A 17717-nucleotide genomic window follows, 5' to 3' on the forward strand; every position below is an offset into this window, starting at 1 on the left:
GCCCTTGTCCTTTCTAGGATCACATTCTGCCTTCCTTGTCCTATGTATAAACCATTCCTTAGTTTTCAAAAAAGCAAATCTTCTACTAGACAACTTCTGATTGTTAAACACGTGTTTCTATTATTTGGAATTAGCAACACTTAATTTCTCTAAAAATGTTCTTTCTTGTAAATGAAATTCTACAATATGAGAAAACAAACCTAAATAAAATGAAGGTTTTGGAATGTAGGAAATTATCATAGAAACATCCTCAAAAGTTATCTAGTTCAAGTCCCTAAGTTCAACAGGAGTGGAAGCCAGAGATAATTAATGGTATGCAGGCAAACCTAACAACAAAAAGGAGTGGGGGGCTTGCCCCAGGTAGGGATCAGATGAGGATAGGTGATGACTGAAGCTTACTCTTATACAAATACATTGTTAGTTTTTATTTTATTTTATTTTATTTTTAAAGATTTTATTTATTTATTCGACAGAGATAGAGACAGCCAGCGAGAGAGGGAACACAAGTAGGGGGAGTGGGAGAGGAAGAAGCAGGCTCATAGCGGAGGAGCCTGATGTGGGGCTTGATCCCATAACGCCGGGATCATGCCCTGAGCCGAAGGCAGACGCTTAACCGCTGTGCCACCCAGGCGCCCATTAGTTTTTATTTTATTCATTTTTTCTAAGATTTTTAATTATTTGAGAGAGAGAGAGCACACGCAGAGGGAGAAGCAGAAGCGGGCTCTCTGCTGAGCAGGGAGCCCAAAGCCAGGCTCGATCCCAGGACCCTGGGATCATGACCTAAGCTGAAGGCAGATGCTTAACCAACTGAGCCACCCAGGCACCCCCATGTTAGTTTTTAAAAGCACAGTTTTACAGTATTTGCAACAACTCTGAAAACGCTCATATTGCATACAATTGCCCTTCTTTTTAAAATCAGAGACCAGGGGTGCCTGGGTGGCTCAGACAGTTAAGCATCTGTCTTTGGCTCAGGTCATGATCCCAGAGTCCCAGGATGGAGCCCTGCATTGGGCTCCCTGCTCAGTGGGGAGTCTGCTTCTTCCTCTGCCCCTCACCCGACTCGTGTGCTCTCTCTCGCTCGCTCAATCTTTTTAAAAATAAAATAGAAATAAAAAATAAAATCAGAAACCACCCCCATTTTACTTCATCAGCTTAATTCTTGCTTGTTCCAGAAAGAATGTAAAGCAGCTGAAAATCATCCTCACTGTACCCTGAGTGGAACCAAGTGACCCAGAGCCCTGGTTGCCAGCTAGTTTGTGAAATTCTGATGTACATTTACCATAAGCAGCCAAAGTGACTATATGTGACTATCGGCAAGTTTCCTAATCTAAAAAATGAGAATAACAATACCTACCCCACAGGGTTGTTGTGAGGTTTAAATGAGCTGACACATGCAGAAAGGTCGTGCCTACATCTATAAAGATCACATGCGAAAAAAGATATGCCTACATATAAGCACAATTGTTATTGCTGAAGTCGATGTGTGTCCATGATTGAAGCACCATGTGGATGGAAGAAACCTACCACTTTATCTCTAGAAAGCTTTGAGGAATCTCACTCAGAATTTAATGTCGCACTTGTCCCCTTAACATCTATATCCTCTTCCTTCAACCACTAGACTAGTAAGAACCCTCATTCCTAGGAAAAAAGCTGCCGTTGACTCCTTTATCTAGTCAGATGACCACTCTGTGGTTTGTTTTTGGTATTGGGGTTTTTTTTTTTGTTGGGTTTTTCGTTTTGTTTTGTTGGGTTTTTTTTGCTAGTCTTCACTGTCAAACTTCTTAAATATATTTTCTGTAGCAACTGTTACTGATATAATTGAGATGCCACTTAGGAAAAACAGCTGGCATTACCCTGAGGAAGTCAGAACTTGACTTTGTGAGGTTCCCTTTAGTTGTACAGAAGCAGGAAGACACAACAAATAGGATAACACAAAAGCCACCATGCTCATATACTAACTAATGGAGAGAAGTGTATTTGCCCAAAGGTCCTGACAGTTAAATTCTCTAATCAGCTCCTTCTCTCCCTGTAGGAAATCTATAAATAGAAAACCAAATTATAGCCAAATATTTGTATGATAGTCCAATCATACAGACCAGATATTTAAGCTCTGGACAGTGTTAGTGTTATCACCTTCTCTGAACAGTCCTGAAAAAACACTTGCAAATTCTGCCTCTCCAATTTCCATTTTTCTATATTTCCACGCTGCCCATCCACCTTCTGCTGTAAGTCTTTCTTTAGATATGTTAATATCATCTATTAGACTACATCAAGTCCCACTCTTCCAGCTTTCAATCTGAAAAAGACAGACATCTTTTAAGATGCCTTCTGCAGAAAACTGAACTCATCTATTATGTGATTTTATTAAACCAACTCTGAGTTCTGCTGATGGCACCAACATCATACCACGTACACTCCCCACCCACCCCTGTCACCTTCTAATCATTTTTTCTTCCTTAATTCTTAACTTAGATTTCATTCCCCCATCACATCCCATGACCTCTTTATCATTCTCATTCTTCTGTATTTCACTTTTGCAACTGTTAACAGTTTTCCACCCATTTCTTAACAACTTTCCCCATCACTGGCTTTAATGGAGCCAAAAAAACGGTTGATGTGCATATTAATTTTAAATAGCTCTGTAGAACCTGTGTAGAGTCTAGGTCCTAGGAATCAGACAGACCTGGATCAAAATTCAGTCTCTACTTTTACTAGCTATGTGCCCATGGGAAAGTTTAGCTTCCGCCTAAGCCTTTTTCCTCAACTGTAGAATGGACATAATGACATAATTGTCTATTTAGTGCTTAGAATAATAAGCTTACTCTGGCATAAAGTAATCACTCAAAAAATATTAACTATAATTTCTGTGTCCCAATTCTCAGCTCCTGTCTTTTTTTTTTTTTTTTTTAAAGATTTTATTTATTTGACGGAGAGAGCAAGAGAGCACAAGCAGGGGGTGCAGCAGAGGAAGGAGGAACAGGCTCTGCACTGAGCAGGGAGCCCCATGCTGGGCTCAATCCCAGGCTCAATCCCAGGACCCTGAGGTCATGATCTGAGCCAAAGGCAGACACCCAGGCACCCCAGCTCCTGTCATTCTATTCTTCTCTTCCTACTTTGAAGAATTCAAATAGCTTTGACTAAATACTGCAATTAAATACATTCCTGAAGTTACTGTTGTAGGACTAAACCTTTTACCCTCTTCTTCAGTAATAAAGAAAATCACTATTTGCATATTTTGCCAATATCTAAGAAATAACCTGCTAAAAACTGATTTAATCTTAATATTTTCTTAAAGATTTTATTTTTAAACAATCTCTACACCCAATAGAAGCCTCCAACTCACAACCGTGAGATTAAGAGCCACACGCTCCACCAACTGAACCAGCCAGGTGCCCCTAATCTTCATACTCTTTCTTAGGACACTCATTTCCCTTGGTTTCTGTAATAAAATCTGCAAAACAACAACAACAAAAACCTTCCACATTTTTCTTCTCTCCCATTTCTTCTTAGACTCTATTGCAAGTTTATCCGCAACACTCTAAATATTAGTGTTCTGAAGGGAAAGCCTGAGGATTTTCATTTCTCATTCTACGGTCTCTCCCTTGGTGGTGGTCTTGCTTCGTCATGGCCACAACTACAATCTAAAAATAAGTAAATGACTTCCATATTATCTGTAGTGCAGATCTCTCCTCTAAGTTCTAGATCCCTATACCCAAATGCCTACTGACATTACCATGTAATGGCAAGGCAGCTTAAACTCAACAGATCCAAAACTGAATTCACATTCTCCCTGGATTCATTAATCAAAACTGGATTCACAATCCATGTTCAGTCAAACCCTAGCTCATCTCTAGTATTTTGTTAGTGAATGAATGGCGCCACCATCCATCCAAGGTGCATGAAGCAGAAGTCTAGAAGTTATCCTTTATAACTTTCCTCTTCCTCCCTCTACAAATCTAATCTAGTCCAATTTCCACTTATGGATATTACTCTATGAATTTCTGGTTTTTACTAGTATCAAAATAATTTCCCTTGCTAGTTTCACTCCTCTACAGCCCATATTATTGCTATAATGTTAATGTCTTTACCAACTGAAACTTCAGACTTCTCACCTTTCCTATTCATCCCTCCCTTACATCTCAACAATCTAATGTATTACGCCTTCTAAATATTCTACCTACTCTAGCCACAAAATCTACTTTATAATATTTGCATATGATTTATTCTTTCCCATCCCTCTTCCCTAGCCAAGCCATGTCTTTTTTCCTCTCAAAACTCCTCTTGGAATCCTTCACTCATTAATTCCAACCAATATCACTCCTTATGGGGGAGAAAAAACAGTTACACATTCAGAGCCATAGTTTATTTAACCCAATCATCGCTCTTTGACAGCGACAGCTACAGAACATTTCATAGTTCTCCTCCTAGACAAAATCCTCAAAATCTGCCATTATTCAAATACACTATTTCCTTTAATAATACATCAAATACCACATCTATGTATACATGTTTTATATCGCTTTTATAAATGTATATATTATCAACCTTTTCTATTTCATAAGGTTATGAATTTCACAACTTTAACACAAATCATATATAGCTGAACTTTCTTCGTTTGTTCTGAAATCCCTCTCTCAAGTATCCAAGAGGTCTTCTCATTTCAGCATTTTCTCATTTGGTAAACACGTTGATAGTTTTCTCACATATCATTAGTGATTTTAAAGGAATACAAAAATAAATACAGCATGAATCATGTCCTTACACTCTGCTTCAAAGGGCATGATCCCGCTGTATTCATATTTGTGTCCTAGTTTCCATAACGATGTCTCACAAAGAGAAGGTGCTCAACTACATGTTCAACAGAATTGAGAGAATTTTCCTTAGGACTGATGCTGTAATGTTCGGGAGCGCCGAAAAGCAAGCAGAACTTCTCGAATGTGTGAACTCTGCTTTTTTGTTGTTTTCAGGAAAAACGATATTTGGACTGAAGAAGGGTAGGAAGAACCGCCTCCCAGTATAGGTGAGAAGACTGTAACAGAGCGCCTTGCTGCTCTGAATGAAATGAAGCCCCTCGTGAATGTGACCACTGAGTCACTGCTAGTGGAGGACGCACACGGACCTGCAGGGCTGCCAAAGACTGGAGACAAGCAAATAAATGTAGATCTGATTTTTTTTTTTTAAAGAAAGAATAAAAGAGAAAAGAACAGAATTCACAATAGAACAATATACTCGACGTCAATCCTTTTCTAAATTCAGATTATTTATTTAAAAAATAGCTTCTAATCACTTAGAAACAAAAAATGGTAAGCATTTGTGGAACCAACTTAAGTAACCAGACTAACCTAATTTCCTTTTTTTTTAAAGAATGTCTTTATAGACAGATCATATATCAAAAAGAAGCAATAAAAATAGTATCAGATTTCAACAAGGTATATGACCAGGCTCTCCTTATGCCATATGGATAAGATAAATAAAAGATGGGTAACAGTGCAATTAAGTGATAGCTAATTATTTGAATGACCATAACAATGAGTGTTTCATAATGAAGTGCCATCAACTTGAAGGTCAGTTCTACCTGCAAGGTTCAGGACTCCTATGTGTGGCCCTCTCCCATTTAACGATTTTATCAATAATTTGAATGAAGATGCAAAAGGCTACTATACTATTGCCTTCATCCAATATATGGCTGACATGAAACTAGGGGGCACAAATATGTACTAAGATTAGAGCTGGGATCTGAAAAAACAATGATAAACCAGATAAATGGGCTAATCCTAATTAAGATGAAATTACTTAGGGAAAAACATCTAAGGTATCAATCAGTGTCCACAAAAAAAATAATACATATAGAACTGTGAGGTGGACAAGTCCTATGATTTAACTGCCACATATGTAAAACAAAAAAAAGAGGGCTTACTGGCTTTAATTGACAGCAATCTTAGTTCAATCTGACAGCAGCAAGCTCAATATCATGAGGGTATCAGAAAAGCTAATGTGATGCTAGCTGGAGCAGTAGCAGTATCTCAAACATGGGAGGCGGCAGACCTGCTCAATTCTGGACTGATTTGACCACAACTGGGATGTTGTGTATCCTTCTAAGGGTCACAGTCTTCAAAGTAGCATAACCATATTGGCACATGCTCAGAACAGAACAACCAGGATGCTCGGGACCCAGGATACCATTCCACAAAAGGAGAGGCAGGAGGGAATAGAGATTTATAAATAGGACAAAACAATGCCTTGAGAGGAAAATGATGGCTACTTTCATTCAGTCACTCAATGAACATGAATTTCAAATCTATTTCAGGCCAGACACTGGGACAATGTCTGAGAATACAGAGAGAAGATAGTCTATGTCCGTGGAATATTCATTCATTGCATATCTGAAGAGCTGAAAAAGCCATGATCTGAAAAAGGATTAGACTGTTCTATATGATTTCATAAGGTAGAAATAAGATCAGTGGAAAGAAGTTAGAAAGTAACTGAGTTGAGCTCCATATGAGGGTATTTTAAGAATCAAAGATGTCTTAAGAAGCTGCCTGAGAACACTGCAAGGCTCCCATCAGGAATGTTGTACTTAGTGGAGAGACTGATGAAATAAGACAGGCACTGAACTGACCATCTTTAATGTTCTTGTATTCTATACTAAGACTCTATACTTCCCTAGGAAATGGACTCTCACCAGATTCATAGTGCTTGTGCACTTCAGCATCACAGGTTTCCTACAGTTGCTACTTCCAACTCTGTACCTTGTTCCTCTCTGAAATGATGCTTTATAATGGGGAACGGATCTGAGAGCAATAGGAATAATGAAATACAGAAAGAAACTGAACCATCAGCACACAGAACACAAAAAAAATCAATACTGTTCAATGTAAAGAAAATGTAGGAATTCTCTACCCTTTAAGTCATAAATTCAATTTAAAATATCTCACTATGTTCAATTAACGTAAACAAGGACTTGTCATGTACTGCATCTCTTGTTGGGAGCCATTTTTTTCTAACCAACAAGGAAAAAGCAATTTTAACTTAAGATCACTCTGAGAAATTGTGTCCTGAATAAACACTCCAAAACCTCCATTATAAGGGTATGTGGAAACTAAGTTTATAACCTATTTCTTTAAAAAATTATTTCTTGGATATAGCAGGCCTAATATCATGAACTAATCAAATTGTGGAATTCTGATTAAATGGCTACTTAAGTTTAATCCATTAAACACACACACACACACACACACACACACACACACACACACAGGCAGGATAAACAGAGAAAGGGCCCAGCCCGTTTAGTTCTGGCTTTTATAAATTGATTTAATATCATTAAAGCTTACTTTCATGCATTTTATTTTGTAATTTTAAAACAGTCTTATATATTGGCTCTATATGCTACAACTGGGTATTGAAGGAGTTCACCCTTCCAAACTGTTAATATTAACTTCTTGGAAGCCGTCTCTTATACTTCAGAGCTTTCTCAATTTGGATACAATAAATGGGCCACAATTAGATTTCCTAGGGCTCTTTCTTTTAAAGAACAGCCTGGAAAAGACAAAAGTGAGAAAGAAAGGGGAGCATGTTTAACCAACCAGCCCTGAAAAAAAGGCTTCCCCTCTGGTTGTCAACTCTGCCGGCGCTCTACTGTTTCTCAATACACTGGTCATTTCAGATAAAAAAGAAAAAGAAAAAATAGATTCCAGTCTTCCTGGGACGGGGAGATCCCCTTTTGTAGAAGTGGCTAAAGCTAGGCTCCCCATGGGATTTCATCTCGTTGCCAAGACAGCGCCAACCGAGGTGTCCGGTGCCAGGGCAGCGGCCGCCCGCCCGGAGCCCAGGGTGGCCCCGGCCAGCAACAGAGCAGCCCCAGCCGAGCCCGGAGACCCCGGGGACGCAGAGTCCCAGCCGCGACCCGGGACAGCCTCACGAGCGCCCCGGGACGGTGGCAGAAGGCGGGGAGACGCGGCTCGACTTACAGTGACACCATCCTAGGTGACAGCACCAGTGCAGCTTGAAGCACTTGCCGTGGCTGTGTGTGGCACAGATGGAAAGCCCGTCGCACGGCTGGAAGTCGGGTCTGCGGGCAGCGCAACTCCGCGCCAGGGCCTGAGCCTCGTCCACTTTCTCGCTCTTCCAACCCCGCTCGGGCGCCGACGCCGACGCCGCACTCATTTCCGCTCCCTCCGCGGAGTCGAGGCCGGGAGCCCGGGAGAAGCAGCGTCTGGGCGGGCAGGGAGCCGAGCCGGCTGCAGACGTGGGAAGGCGCGGGCCGGGAGTCACGCCAGCGCGCGGGGCGGCGGCGGTGCTAGTGGTGGCGGTGGCGGTGGCGGGAGCGCGGTGGTCCCGGGCTCACAGAGGAGCCGCCCCGGGCGCTGCGACCGGGGGCTGGGCCTGCCGCCGCCTGCCTCCCTCCGCCGCGGCGCGCGCCGCGTCCCCCCACGCACGCGCACAGGGGCGCGCGCGCCGACCGGCCCCGGCAGGCGCCAAGCGTCGGTCAGCGAGCCTGGCCTCTTCACACAAGCTGTCGGCGTCCCTGCCCGTCACAGCGAGTCCCTGACACACATTCACTCATTCCTCCGAGACCGACCCCGACCGACAGACAGCCGTTGTGAACATACAAGTGCGCCGGCGGCTCGGTATTACAGCCACAGCGGCTCACACGCACACTTCCCGCCGAGCTGGGTCGTCTCGAGAACTCCACCGAGAGCTGTGCACACCGAGGACACGCCCACTCGAGCCGCTCAGTGGGCTGCTCCCTGCGCATCCGCCAGCGAGGTTTTCTCAGACACACAGCCTGTCCCCACACGCGGCTCACAGTTCCCTCGTACACGCCTCCCAGAGTAGGCACAGCGGCCCCTCGGAGGCGCGCGCGCGTTCACGCCGGCGCGCTCTCCCCCAGGCCAAGCCTCCCGCTCCGGGCGCGGCCACTCCGCCGCCGCGTCAGGCGCCCAAGCCTCCCGCCCTGGGCCGCCGTGCCCACGGGAACCGTGTTCCGCTGGCCCTGAGGGCGCCCTCCCACCCAGTCCCAGTCTCCGCGGGGGCTGCAGCCCCACCTTGCTGAGCGGGAAAGTAACCTGGGTGGGTGAGTGTGTGTGTGTGTGTGTGTGTGTGTGTGTGTGTGTGTGTGTCAGAGAGAAAGATGGATCTGTGGTGCACAGGACTGGTGTGTGGAATGTGCTGCGTGGCTGTGTGGTTTGGTGTGTATGTGGTATGTGCGCGTGTCATTGTTGAGTATCTGTGGTGGGTGTGTGTGTAGTTGGATGTGAGGAGTGTATACATGGTACATGTGGAATGTGTGGAGTGTGCATGGTGCATGTGACCCGTGACACGGTGTGTGATGAGGTGTGCGGATACGGGAGAATCTAGTACGGATGTGCACGACCCATGTGGAGTGTGGGCGGTGTGCATGTTTGTGTAGTAGAGTATATGTGGTCTGTGTGGTATGTGCAGTTGTGTATGCGTGTACACAGTGTGCGGGTGGATGTGGTTACATATGTACTGTGTATAGGTGTATGGTATATGTGCCGTTGTGGTACCTGTGACCGGTATGTCGAGTGTGTGTGCACAGTGCATATATGGGTAGAGTTGGGTGTGTGTGGTACATGTGGGTGTGGACACACAAGCAGGACTCCTGTCTGCCATGGACTCTTGTGTGTGCCTTTGTGTGTGAATGCCTGCCCTGGCCAGTGGGTGTGACTGGCCTGGATGGTGACTGCGGCTCCTTCACACAATCAGCTTGCCTTCTTCCCTCCTGGGGACAAGTTGCTCCAAATAGATTTTCCATGCCAGGCTCAGCTGCTGAGAACCCACCCTGGGCTGGATTCAGTGAAGAGAAAACAAACCATTTGCTCCCAGGGAGCATGGTTGGGAATTAGTGTTTCCCTGCAACAAGGCCAGACCTAGCCTCGAACACAGAAAAGGAGGGGACCTACTCTTGTTATTTGCCAACCGTTTTTCCGAGCAAAGGAAAATGCCTGTAATTGCCAAGGTTCAGGGAACAACAACAAAGCCTTTCAGTACAAATGCTGTGTGGGAACATGTTTATGCCCAGGTCCACTTTCTCTGTTACTTTATTCCTTTCCTGCTTTGCACTGACAAGGAGACTCGTCATGGTTTTGAAATAACGAAATTTATCTTCAAGCACTGAAAATCCTTGCTGCCATAAGCAATCTTTCATAATTTTCCCTTTTATTTAACCTTGGCTTGAGAAGGGAAATGTAATTTGCATATATCTGACTCTAGTGAAGTCTTCATTTATTAGGGGTTAGGGAGAGACTCAATTTGGTGGGAATGGAATTTTCAAGAAAGGTCTCAATCAAAATCACAAAATATGGTTCCCCCAAAACCTAACATTGAAAACCCAGCTATAAATACGAAGCCTCATCTCTTCAGCTTCACCCCAGGCGCCCCTCTCCTGAAAAAAATCCTAGTAAAATATATCCCTGACTCATAAAATCTATCTATCCTGGCTATTAATTTCACAGTCTGACCCACCTCAGAATAACATGTGTAAAAGGAAAACTTAATCAAATAAATCCTTAATCCATTATTGCTATAGCAAGCCAACCCAGAATTTTTTGAACAAAGGGGGATGGATTCCCATCTCTTCTACCCTATTTCCCTCCTTCCTCAACCCATAAGCTCTCTAATACGACCCATATTATATAAGGTCTTATAAAGAATCTTTACAGCATTTTGCTAATATTTAAACAGCATCCTTCCCCTGCCTTCTACTCTGGGTGAAACATGTTAGAAGATTCTGCTATATATGAAACCATATCATCTCAGCTAGTGAAAAATGAGCATGAGAAATAATGCAATATAGCGCTTTAACCAGGAGGCAAGGTAAATTACCCAAATACCCTATTTTATGTTAGCCACATGATTTGAAGCTGAGAAGCCTTTACATTTTCTATAACACAAAACTCATTTCATCCCCTTGCCCTAAAGATGCTATTAACCTCTACTGTCTGCAGTGGAGCTGGAGGAAATAAACGTCCTGTGACCTCTCAAACATATATACATACAGCCTTCGAGATGTGTTGTCAGGACACAAGTATTATGGTGGAAAATATATACAGAAGTAGAGATGCTAGTATAACGAACCTTCTTGAACCCATTGCCTGGTTTCAATAATGATTAACTCATTCTTGTTTCATTTATAGCTCCACCCACTCACGCCCCTACCTTGCCACTGGATTATTTTGAAGCAAATCCCAGACATCAAATAATTTCATCCACAAATATTTTTGCACTTATTTCTAAAACCATAACCCACAACATCATTATTACATAATGAGAGACACTTTGATCATATACAGGTACTTGTCCCATTGGTGCTAACCACCTCTCCACTTCCCCTTTAAGAATACTACCCTTCTGTCTGGAATTTTCCTCTTTCCTTCTCTTTCTGTCCTGCCTCTTCGGTTTGTATGCCACTTCCTCAAAGAAGCTTTCTCTGACCAACCTAGACTCTTATATACCTTCTCCCTTCATATAACTTTAAACAAATAAAGAAGAAATTATTGGACTAATATCTTTCCCCATTCTTCCCCTCCCCCGCCACAAACTGTAAGCTCCTTGAGGGTAGGAACATGGCCTATGTCTCGTTCACCATCTTGTTCCCTTCTAATCACAGAGAACAAATAATTGTTGAAGTAGTGAAAATTATTCCATCTCAGACTCCCAAAGGCTGGAAAAAGTCCATCCATAGTCAATTGTTTGCAAATATATGTGTGAATAATTTGTATAATTACTCTTTCTAGAACCACACCCTTGGATATTCCCCCACTGACTCTGAACGTAGCTATGGGTATTAGTTATCTATTGCTATATAACAAGTCACTAGTAAGTTAAAACAACTCCGTTTCTGTGGGTTAGGAACCCAGGTATAACCTAGGCAGGTCTTCTGCTTCAAAGTCTCTCACAAGACTGTAATGAAGGTGTGGGGCATGGCCGCATTGTCATCTAGAGGTTCAACTGGGGTTGGGTCTGCTTCCGACTTCACTCACTCACTGTTTGTTGGCAGGATTCAGTTCCTCAAGAAACCGTTGGGCTGAGGGTCTCAGTTCCTACTGGCTACTGGCTATAGGGCTCTCTCAGTTCCTTGTCACGTGGACCTCTCAACAGGGCAGTTCACGCATGGCAGCTTGCTTTACTGGAGCAAGCACACAGAGTCAAAGAGAGTATCACAGTCTTTTATAAGGTAATCTTAGAAGTGATATCCCATCACTTTTAGGAAATTCTGTTCATGAGCAGCAAGTCCTGAGGTCCATCCCTCATACAGGGGTAGGAGATTACACAAAGACATGAATATCAGGAGGCAGGAATTATTGGGATCCACATCATGTGACTTGCTTTAGCCAACGAGAGAATAGCAAACTTGGACTCACAAGGATTTCCAAAGAGAATGCTCAGTGGGGTTCCTCTCTTCCTGTGCTTGGAACCCTGAGAGCACCAGGTGTACAAGATTGATGGAGGATGAAATGCCCTATGGAGGAAAATGAAGGTGTCCCCTTGACGAGCAGCCCATCCCCAGCCAACGGTCTACCGACCGCAGGAACAATCAGTGAGGCTCTAGAACATCATCCTAGGCCCACTACCCGGTCGTAGGAGCATGAGAAAGTCCAGTAGAAATCTGCTGAGCTAGTCTTGACCTGAACAGCCACGAGGACACTACAGAATCAGGAGCTACATGAAGCAGTTATAGTAAAACCGAATGTTCAGGACAGGCTCTTACCACGTAAGAGCTTAACTGATACGCCCGCTGGTCCTCTCTTGTAGCAAAGCAGTTGAGGGCTCAAGAGGCTAAGTGACTTGCTCATGTCACAGTGCAGCAGGCATGGTGGGAAAGTTCTCTAGGACCTGGCATCAGAAAAATGCAGATGGTTCAAGTCTAAACTCCGTTGTTTTCTGGCTGGGAGACCTTGGCAGATCCCTTATGCTTTCTGGGCTTCAGTTTCTTTATCAGCAAAACAAAACAGAAGGCTTCCCAGAACATCTTTTTTCAGCCAAAGCTCTGACTTGTCCATTTGGGTGTAGATGGAGCTAGGGTTAAAAAATCCTTTCAGTTCAGATGTTATTTGTAAATAATCAGACATTGCCTTCCTATTCCATTGCCCGTGTTTGTCGAATGCTAACGTAAGTTTTATCTGTGTTCACCGACCATTCTGAACACTTTGATAAATCCAGCCATTACAAATCAGTTACTTTTGGATTGCTGGATTGAACCAAGCAACTAATTGTATCATGGTTATAAATAACCTGCTAGTAATTGGTCAATTTGTCATATTAAATCAATTAGAATGATGACGTAGTTGGAGAAGCTTCCAAATGAGGTGCAACTAAACGAGGAGTCTTCTGTGGGGAGGGAGGACCCGACACCTCTTTAGCACTGTCACTGGTATAATTCAGACCCTCGTCATCCTCTTTAAAATAAAGAAAAGAAGGGCGGCTTTAGAATCAGACAAAATGGAATCAAAGCTTAGCTCCACTACCACCTAGCGGGGTGATCTTGGGCAAATTACTTGGCCTCGGTTCTTAAATGAGAATTAGAATCCCTACCCCATACACTTGCGGTGAACACTAAACATGATAATATGTGTGAAGAGCCTAGCACTGTCTCTGGCACATTGCAGATCCTCGAGAAGTGTTCGTCTTCCACTTCCGAGCACCCCAAATGCTGCCCCTGTCTACAGACGCGCTATGCTCCAATCCTTCCTTCACAATGCTGAGAAGAGAACACTCTAAAATCTGATATCATACTTGGCCTTAAAAACTTTTAACACTTCTCACTGCCTACTGAAAAAGAATTCGCACTCCTTCGTAGGCTATACGAAGCCCTCCCAATGTCTTCTCCAGCTACTCTTCTCCATGCCTCCAAATCTGTACCCCATTGGATTATTTACTGTTTTGTTTCTAGACATGGAATATCCTCTCCTGCTTGTCTGTGTCTTCCCTCAGCCTTTCCTTTGTCTCAAAGTGCCTAACCTTACTTAGGCATGTCATTCCTACTTTCCCTACAGGTTCTAGCTCAAATACTACTTGAAGCCTTTTCTTAGTTGCCTCCCTTCTCCACACTCAAGGACATGCTGTGCCTACCACTTTGCACCTCGAGTAGTGAGCAGGTATTGTGTATCTGCAGTGCCTGACGTTCTGCTGGGTACTAGGAGACTCTCAACAAATATTTTGGAATGGATACATTAAAAGATTTAGGACTAAAAAGTCATAAATAGTATGGAAAAGAAAAATGCCTGTTTTTCGAAACTTAAGCCCCCAGAACTGAGAGATTCCTTCGGAGCCTTTGAAATTAAAAAGAAGCCTACTTAAAAAAAAACTTGCTTGTAATCTTATTGAATGTCTTACCTCTAGAGGTGACCCAGGCTGCAACAACTATAGGCTCAACAAGGCATTTTAGACATTGAAAGAATGACAGACCCATAACAGAGAAATACTCACGGTCCCTCCCTAACATTCTGATAGGGCACCAGGAAGGGCAGCTTTCTCACAAAGTATCCCATTGTGCCATCACCAGATGCAAAATAGAAAAAAAGATGGACCCTGAGCTGGCCCAAAATGGCATTTCTTATATTTTGACAGTGGTGGAAGAAGTTATTATTTGTGGATTGCCTTCATAGGATTTTCAAAATTCACTGTTTTATTCCTGTTTTTCTTTTAAAGGGATAAACCAGTTTTGTGCCACTTTTTAAAAATTAGAGAAATATTTTTATGTATAAAAAAATTTAGTGAAAAAATCAACCTCCAGAGTAGGTTTTGAACATAAAAGGGGAGGGCAAAAAGGCCAGTCATTAATGTGCCAAGCAATCAGCCTCCTGGGGGCCTCACTAGACACCCCCGGTGTTCAAGCCCAGTAACCGCTGGACTTTTCTTGAGTGATGTGATGTGACGCTAATAGAAGTAGGATCTGGGTCAATTCTGTGCTCCATACAACACAATCCGTTCTTTACGTTCTCACAGTCCACACTTACTTTTGCCAGCAATGGACCTATCATAATTTTGAAACAAGACACTCTGACTTCTTTGGTAGGATAACACATACATTCTGCCATTTCCATTAAAAAAATCTTTTTTCTTGATGATTAGCAATTAAAATAATTCAGCTTTAATTAGCTCATTTCAGTAAGCAGCTAAAGGCTAAAATGACAGTGAAGAGCAATCTGGAATACAATGACTGACTCATGGTTTATAAATGAGGCAGCCGAGATAGCTCCCGCAGCCTGCCGGGATACCGGGCTGTGGTCAGCACTCCAGCCACACCCAGGGCCCCAGGCACTTAGGCAGTGTCCGACCTACAATGCTGAGCTCCTTTATCCCCTCCACACAGAGCTATTGAGTGTCTTCTATGTGCCGGGCTCTGGGCTCGAGGCTGGAGCTCATTTAGAGGGGAGCTATAAACCAACCAAAAGAGTATAGGAGGTAATTGCTCTGATTAAGGGGTTTAAACAAAGCAAACTACAAGAATAAGAAAGTAATAGATAAGTCTGCCTGGAGCCATCAAAAAGTATTTCACAAAAAGGGTGAGTTAGCACTGGCAATGCAGACAAGCTGGAATGATGTATTATGGGAGAGGGAACAGCATGCATGCCAGCAAGAAAGGCAAAGGGCTGTTCTGGAAGTCTGCCTTGCTTGAAAGTAATGTGGGCTGCAGGAGCGATCAGAAGAGAGGAGGAACTGGTAGGGAGGGGCCAAATGATGATAAGCCCAACAAAATTTACATTGAGTCCTCAAAACCAGAGTTTTTGAACGCCTTGAACCTAAAGGCACTTTGTTCACTGGGAACACTTATCAGAAATCATAAATGAAAGAGATTTGCAAAGTCCAGCTGCCGTTGAGGCATGATACACGTTGGTGGGAATGCTGGAACTCCGTTTGTTTGTAAGCCCACAACACCAAAGCCAAACCACCACCTCAGGAGGGGCTAGTCATGGTAGGCAGCATCTACCATGGCCCCCGATAATCACCACCTCCTGGTATTCACAGCCTGTATAATTTCTTCCATTGAGTACACACTGGATTTAGCAACTCCAGAAGTAGTGATGGAGTCACTTCTAAGATTAGGTTGCAAAGACTGTGACTTCTGTTGCTTTCATCTCTCTCCCTCACTCTCTGAGATCTTACTCTGAGGGAGCCAACTGCCATATTGTGAGTGGTCCTCTGGAGAAGCCCACATGGGAAGGAACTGCTATCTCTGGCCAACAGCCAGTAAAGACACAAAGACTGCCAGCAATCACATGTGTAAGCTCGGATCCTGAAATGAAACCACAGTTCTAGCCAACACCTTGACTGGAGCCTTGTAAGAGACCTCGAGCCAGCCGAGCTACACCCAGATGGCTGACCCACAGAAATTGTGAAATAATAAATGCTTTGTTGTTTAAGCCTCTACATCGTGGGGCCACTTGTTACGCAGCAAGAGATTATGGTTATGCAGCCAGAGATGACTATTACAGGCACAACGGTGGAATTCTGAGCACAGAGTGACAGGATCAAATGTGCATTTTAAATGCTAACTCTGGAATGAGCAAGCAGGAGACATTTATTGGGACAAGAACAGAGATAAACCAGTGGCTGGCCCAGAAGGAAGATGAAAAGGGCCTGAGCAGTGGGGGTGAGAAGGAGGGGAAGTACTGAAGCATAACTACTGAAGAGGTTAAATTAATAAAACTTGACATTTTTTGGCTGTTGGGAGTAAAGGAGTTCCAGGGACAATGCCGGTCATCAGCTAGGGAACAAAGAGGAAGGAACATGTTTAGAGAGAAGGGAAAGAAGTTTAATTGGGGATGTGTGGAGATCAAAGTGGCTGAGAGTCATCCTTATGGGGGCACTGCTACTCGGAGGCATGGTACAAACAAGTCTGAAATAGGGTACTCTCCGTGAAGAACTGTCGTCACACGTCAGGGCGCTTTACTCACAGGCGCTGCAAAGTCCAGCACCTTTGTGGGTTAAGGAAAGAGCACAAAGGAGAGAAGAGCTCTGGGTATAAAGTAATAGGGAGCAGTGGGGACTGTGTTGAAATGCAAGGTGTCTGTCTTCCTTAAACTATCAAAGCCACACATGCTTGAAACGCGGCTGTCTGCAGGGCTGAATTCCGCTGCAAGAACAGCGTTCCTGAGGAAGAGGTGAAAACAGAGTGAAAAGGGCACGAGCTTTGGAGTCAGGCAGCAGCAAGCGCAAATCTCGCCTCCACCACTTACTCACTGGTGTCCCTGGGCAGGTCACTTATCCTCTCTCAGACGGCATTTCCTCAGCTGCACGCAGGGTTAAGAACACCAATTTTAATGGAATTGTTGTGATTAAGTGAGATCATGATTTTTAACACGAAGGAAAGTTCCTGGCACAAAATAGGTACTTCAGAAGTAGTAGCTGACATTAGGATTGTGTTATAATAATGGCCGTGACCTCTCCCTGAAGGGCACTCCAACATACAGTGAATTGCCCCCACCATTCTGTGCAGAGAGCACAAGAGTCATCACAGAGCACCCACGCTAGAGCTCCTAGTGCTGTGTCCAGGAGGGTGAGTGAGTGTTGCAAGTACTTTCAGTAATGGAACGTTGAATGTCAGAAGGTACATGGTACAAAAAGGGAAACCAAGAGCAGAAGTCATGGTACATGCAGGCCTCCAGGAACTGGGATTTCAACCGAAGCAGCACTGGGACGGTGGCAGCAGGGTTGACGGAGCGTCACACTGGTGCTCCGGAAACAGGACG

General features: G+C 43.8%; 1 protein-coding gene across 1 annotated transcript in view; it reads right to left on the minus strand.

Moving 5' to 3' along the window:
- Positions 1 to 8812, minus strand: part of C4H3orf70 (chromosome 4 C3orf70 homolog) — a 78500-nt gene extending 69688 nt beyond the window's left edge. Inside the window, exon 1 of the mRNA XM_045776618.2 lies at positions 7971 to 8812. Coding sequence (XP_045632574.1) covers positions 7971 to 8166 — 196 coding nt within the window. The 5' untranslated portion in view covers positions 8167 to 8812. The remainder of the gene's footprint in view (positions 1 to 7970) is intronic.
- Positions 8813 to 17717: the final 8905 nt, after the last annotated feature.

The sequence above is a fragment of the Ursus americanus genome, chromosome 4 (assembly GCF_024610735.1).
Source record: "Ursus americanus isolate L20-20 chromosome 4, mUrsAme1.1.p, whole genome shotgun sequence".
NCBI classification, from domain to species: domain Eukaryota; kingdom Metazoa; phylum Chordata; class Mammalia; order Carnivora; family Ursidae; genus Ursus; species Ursus americanus.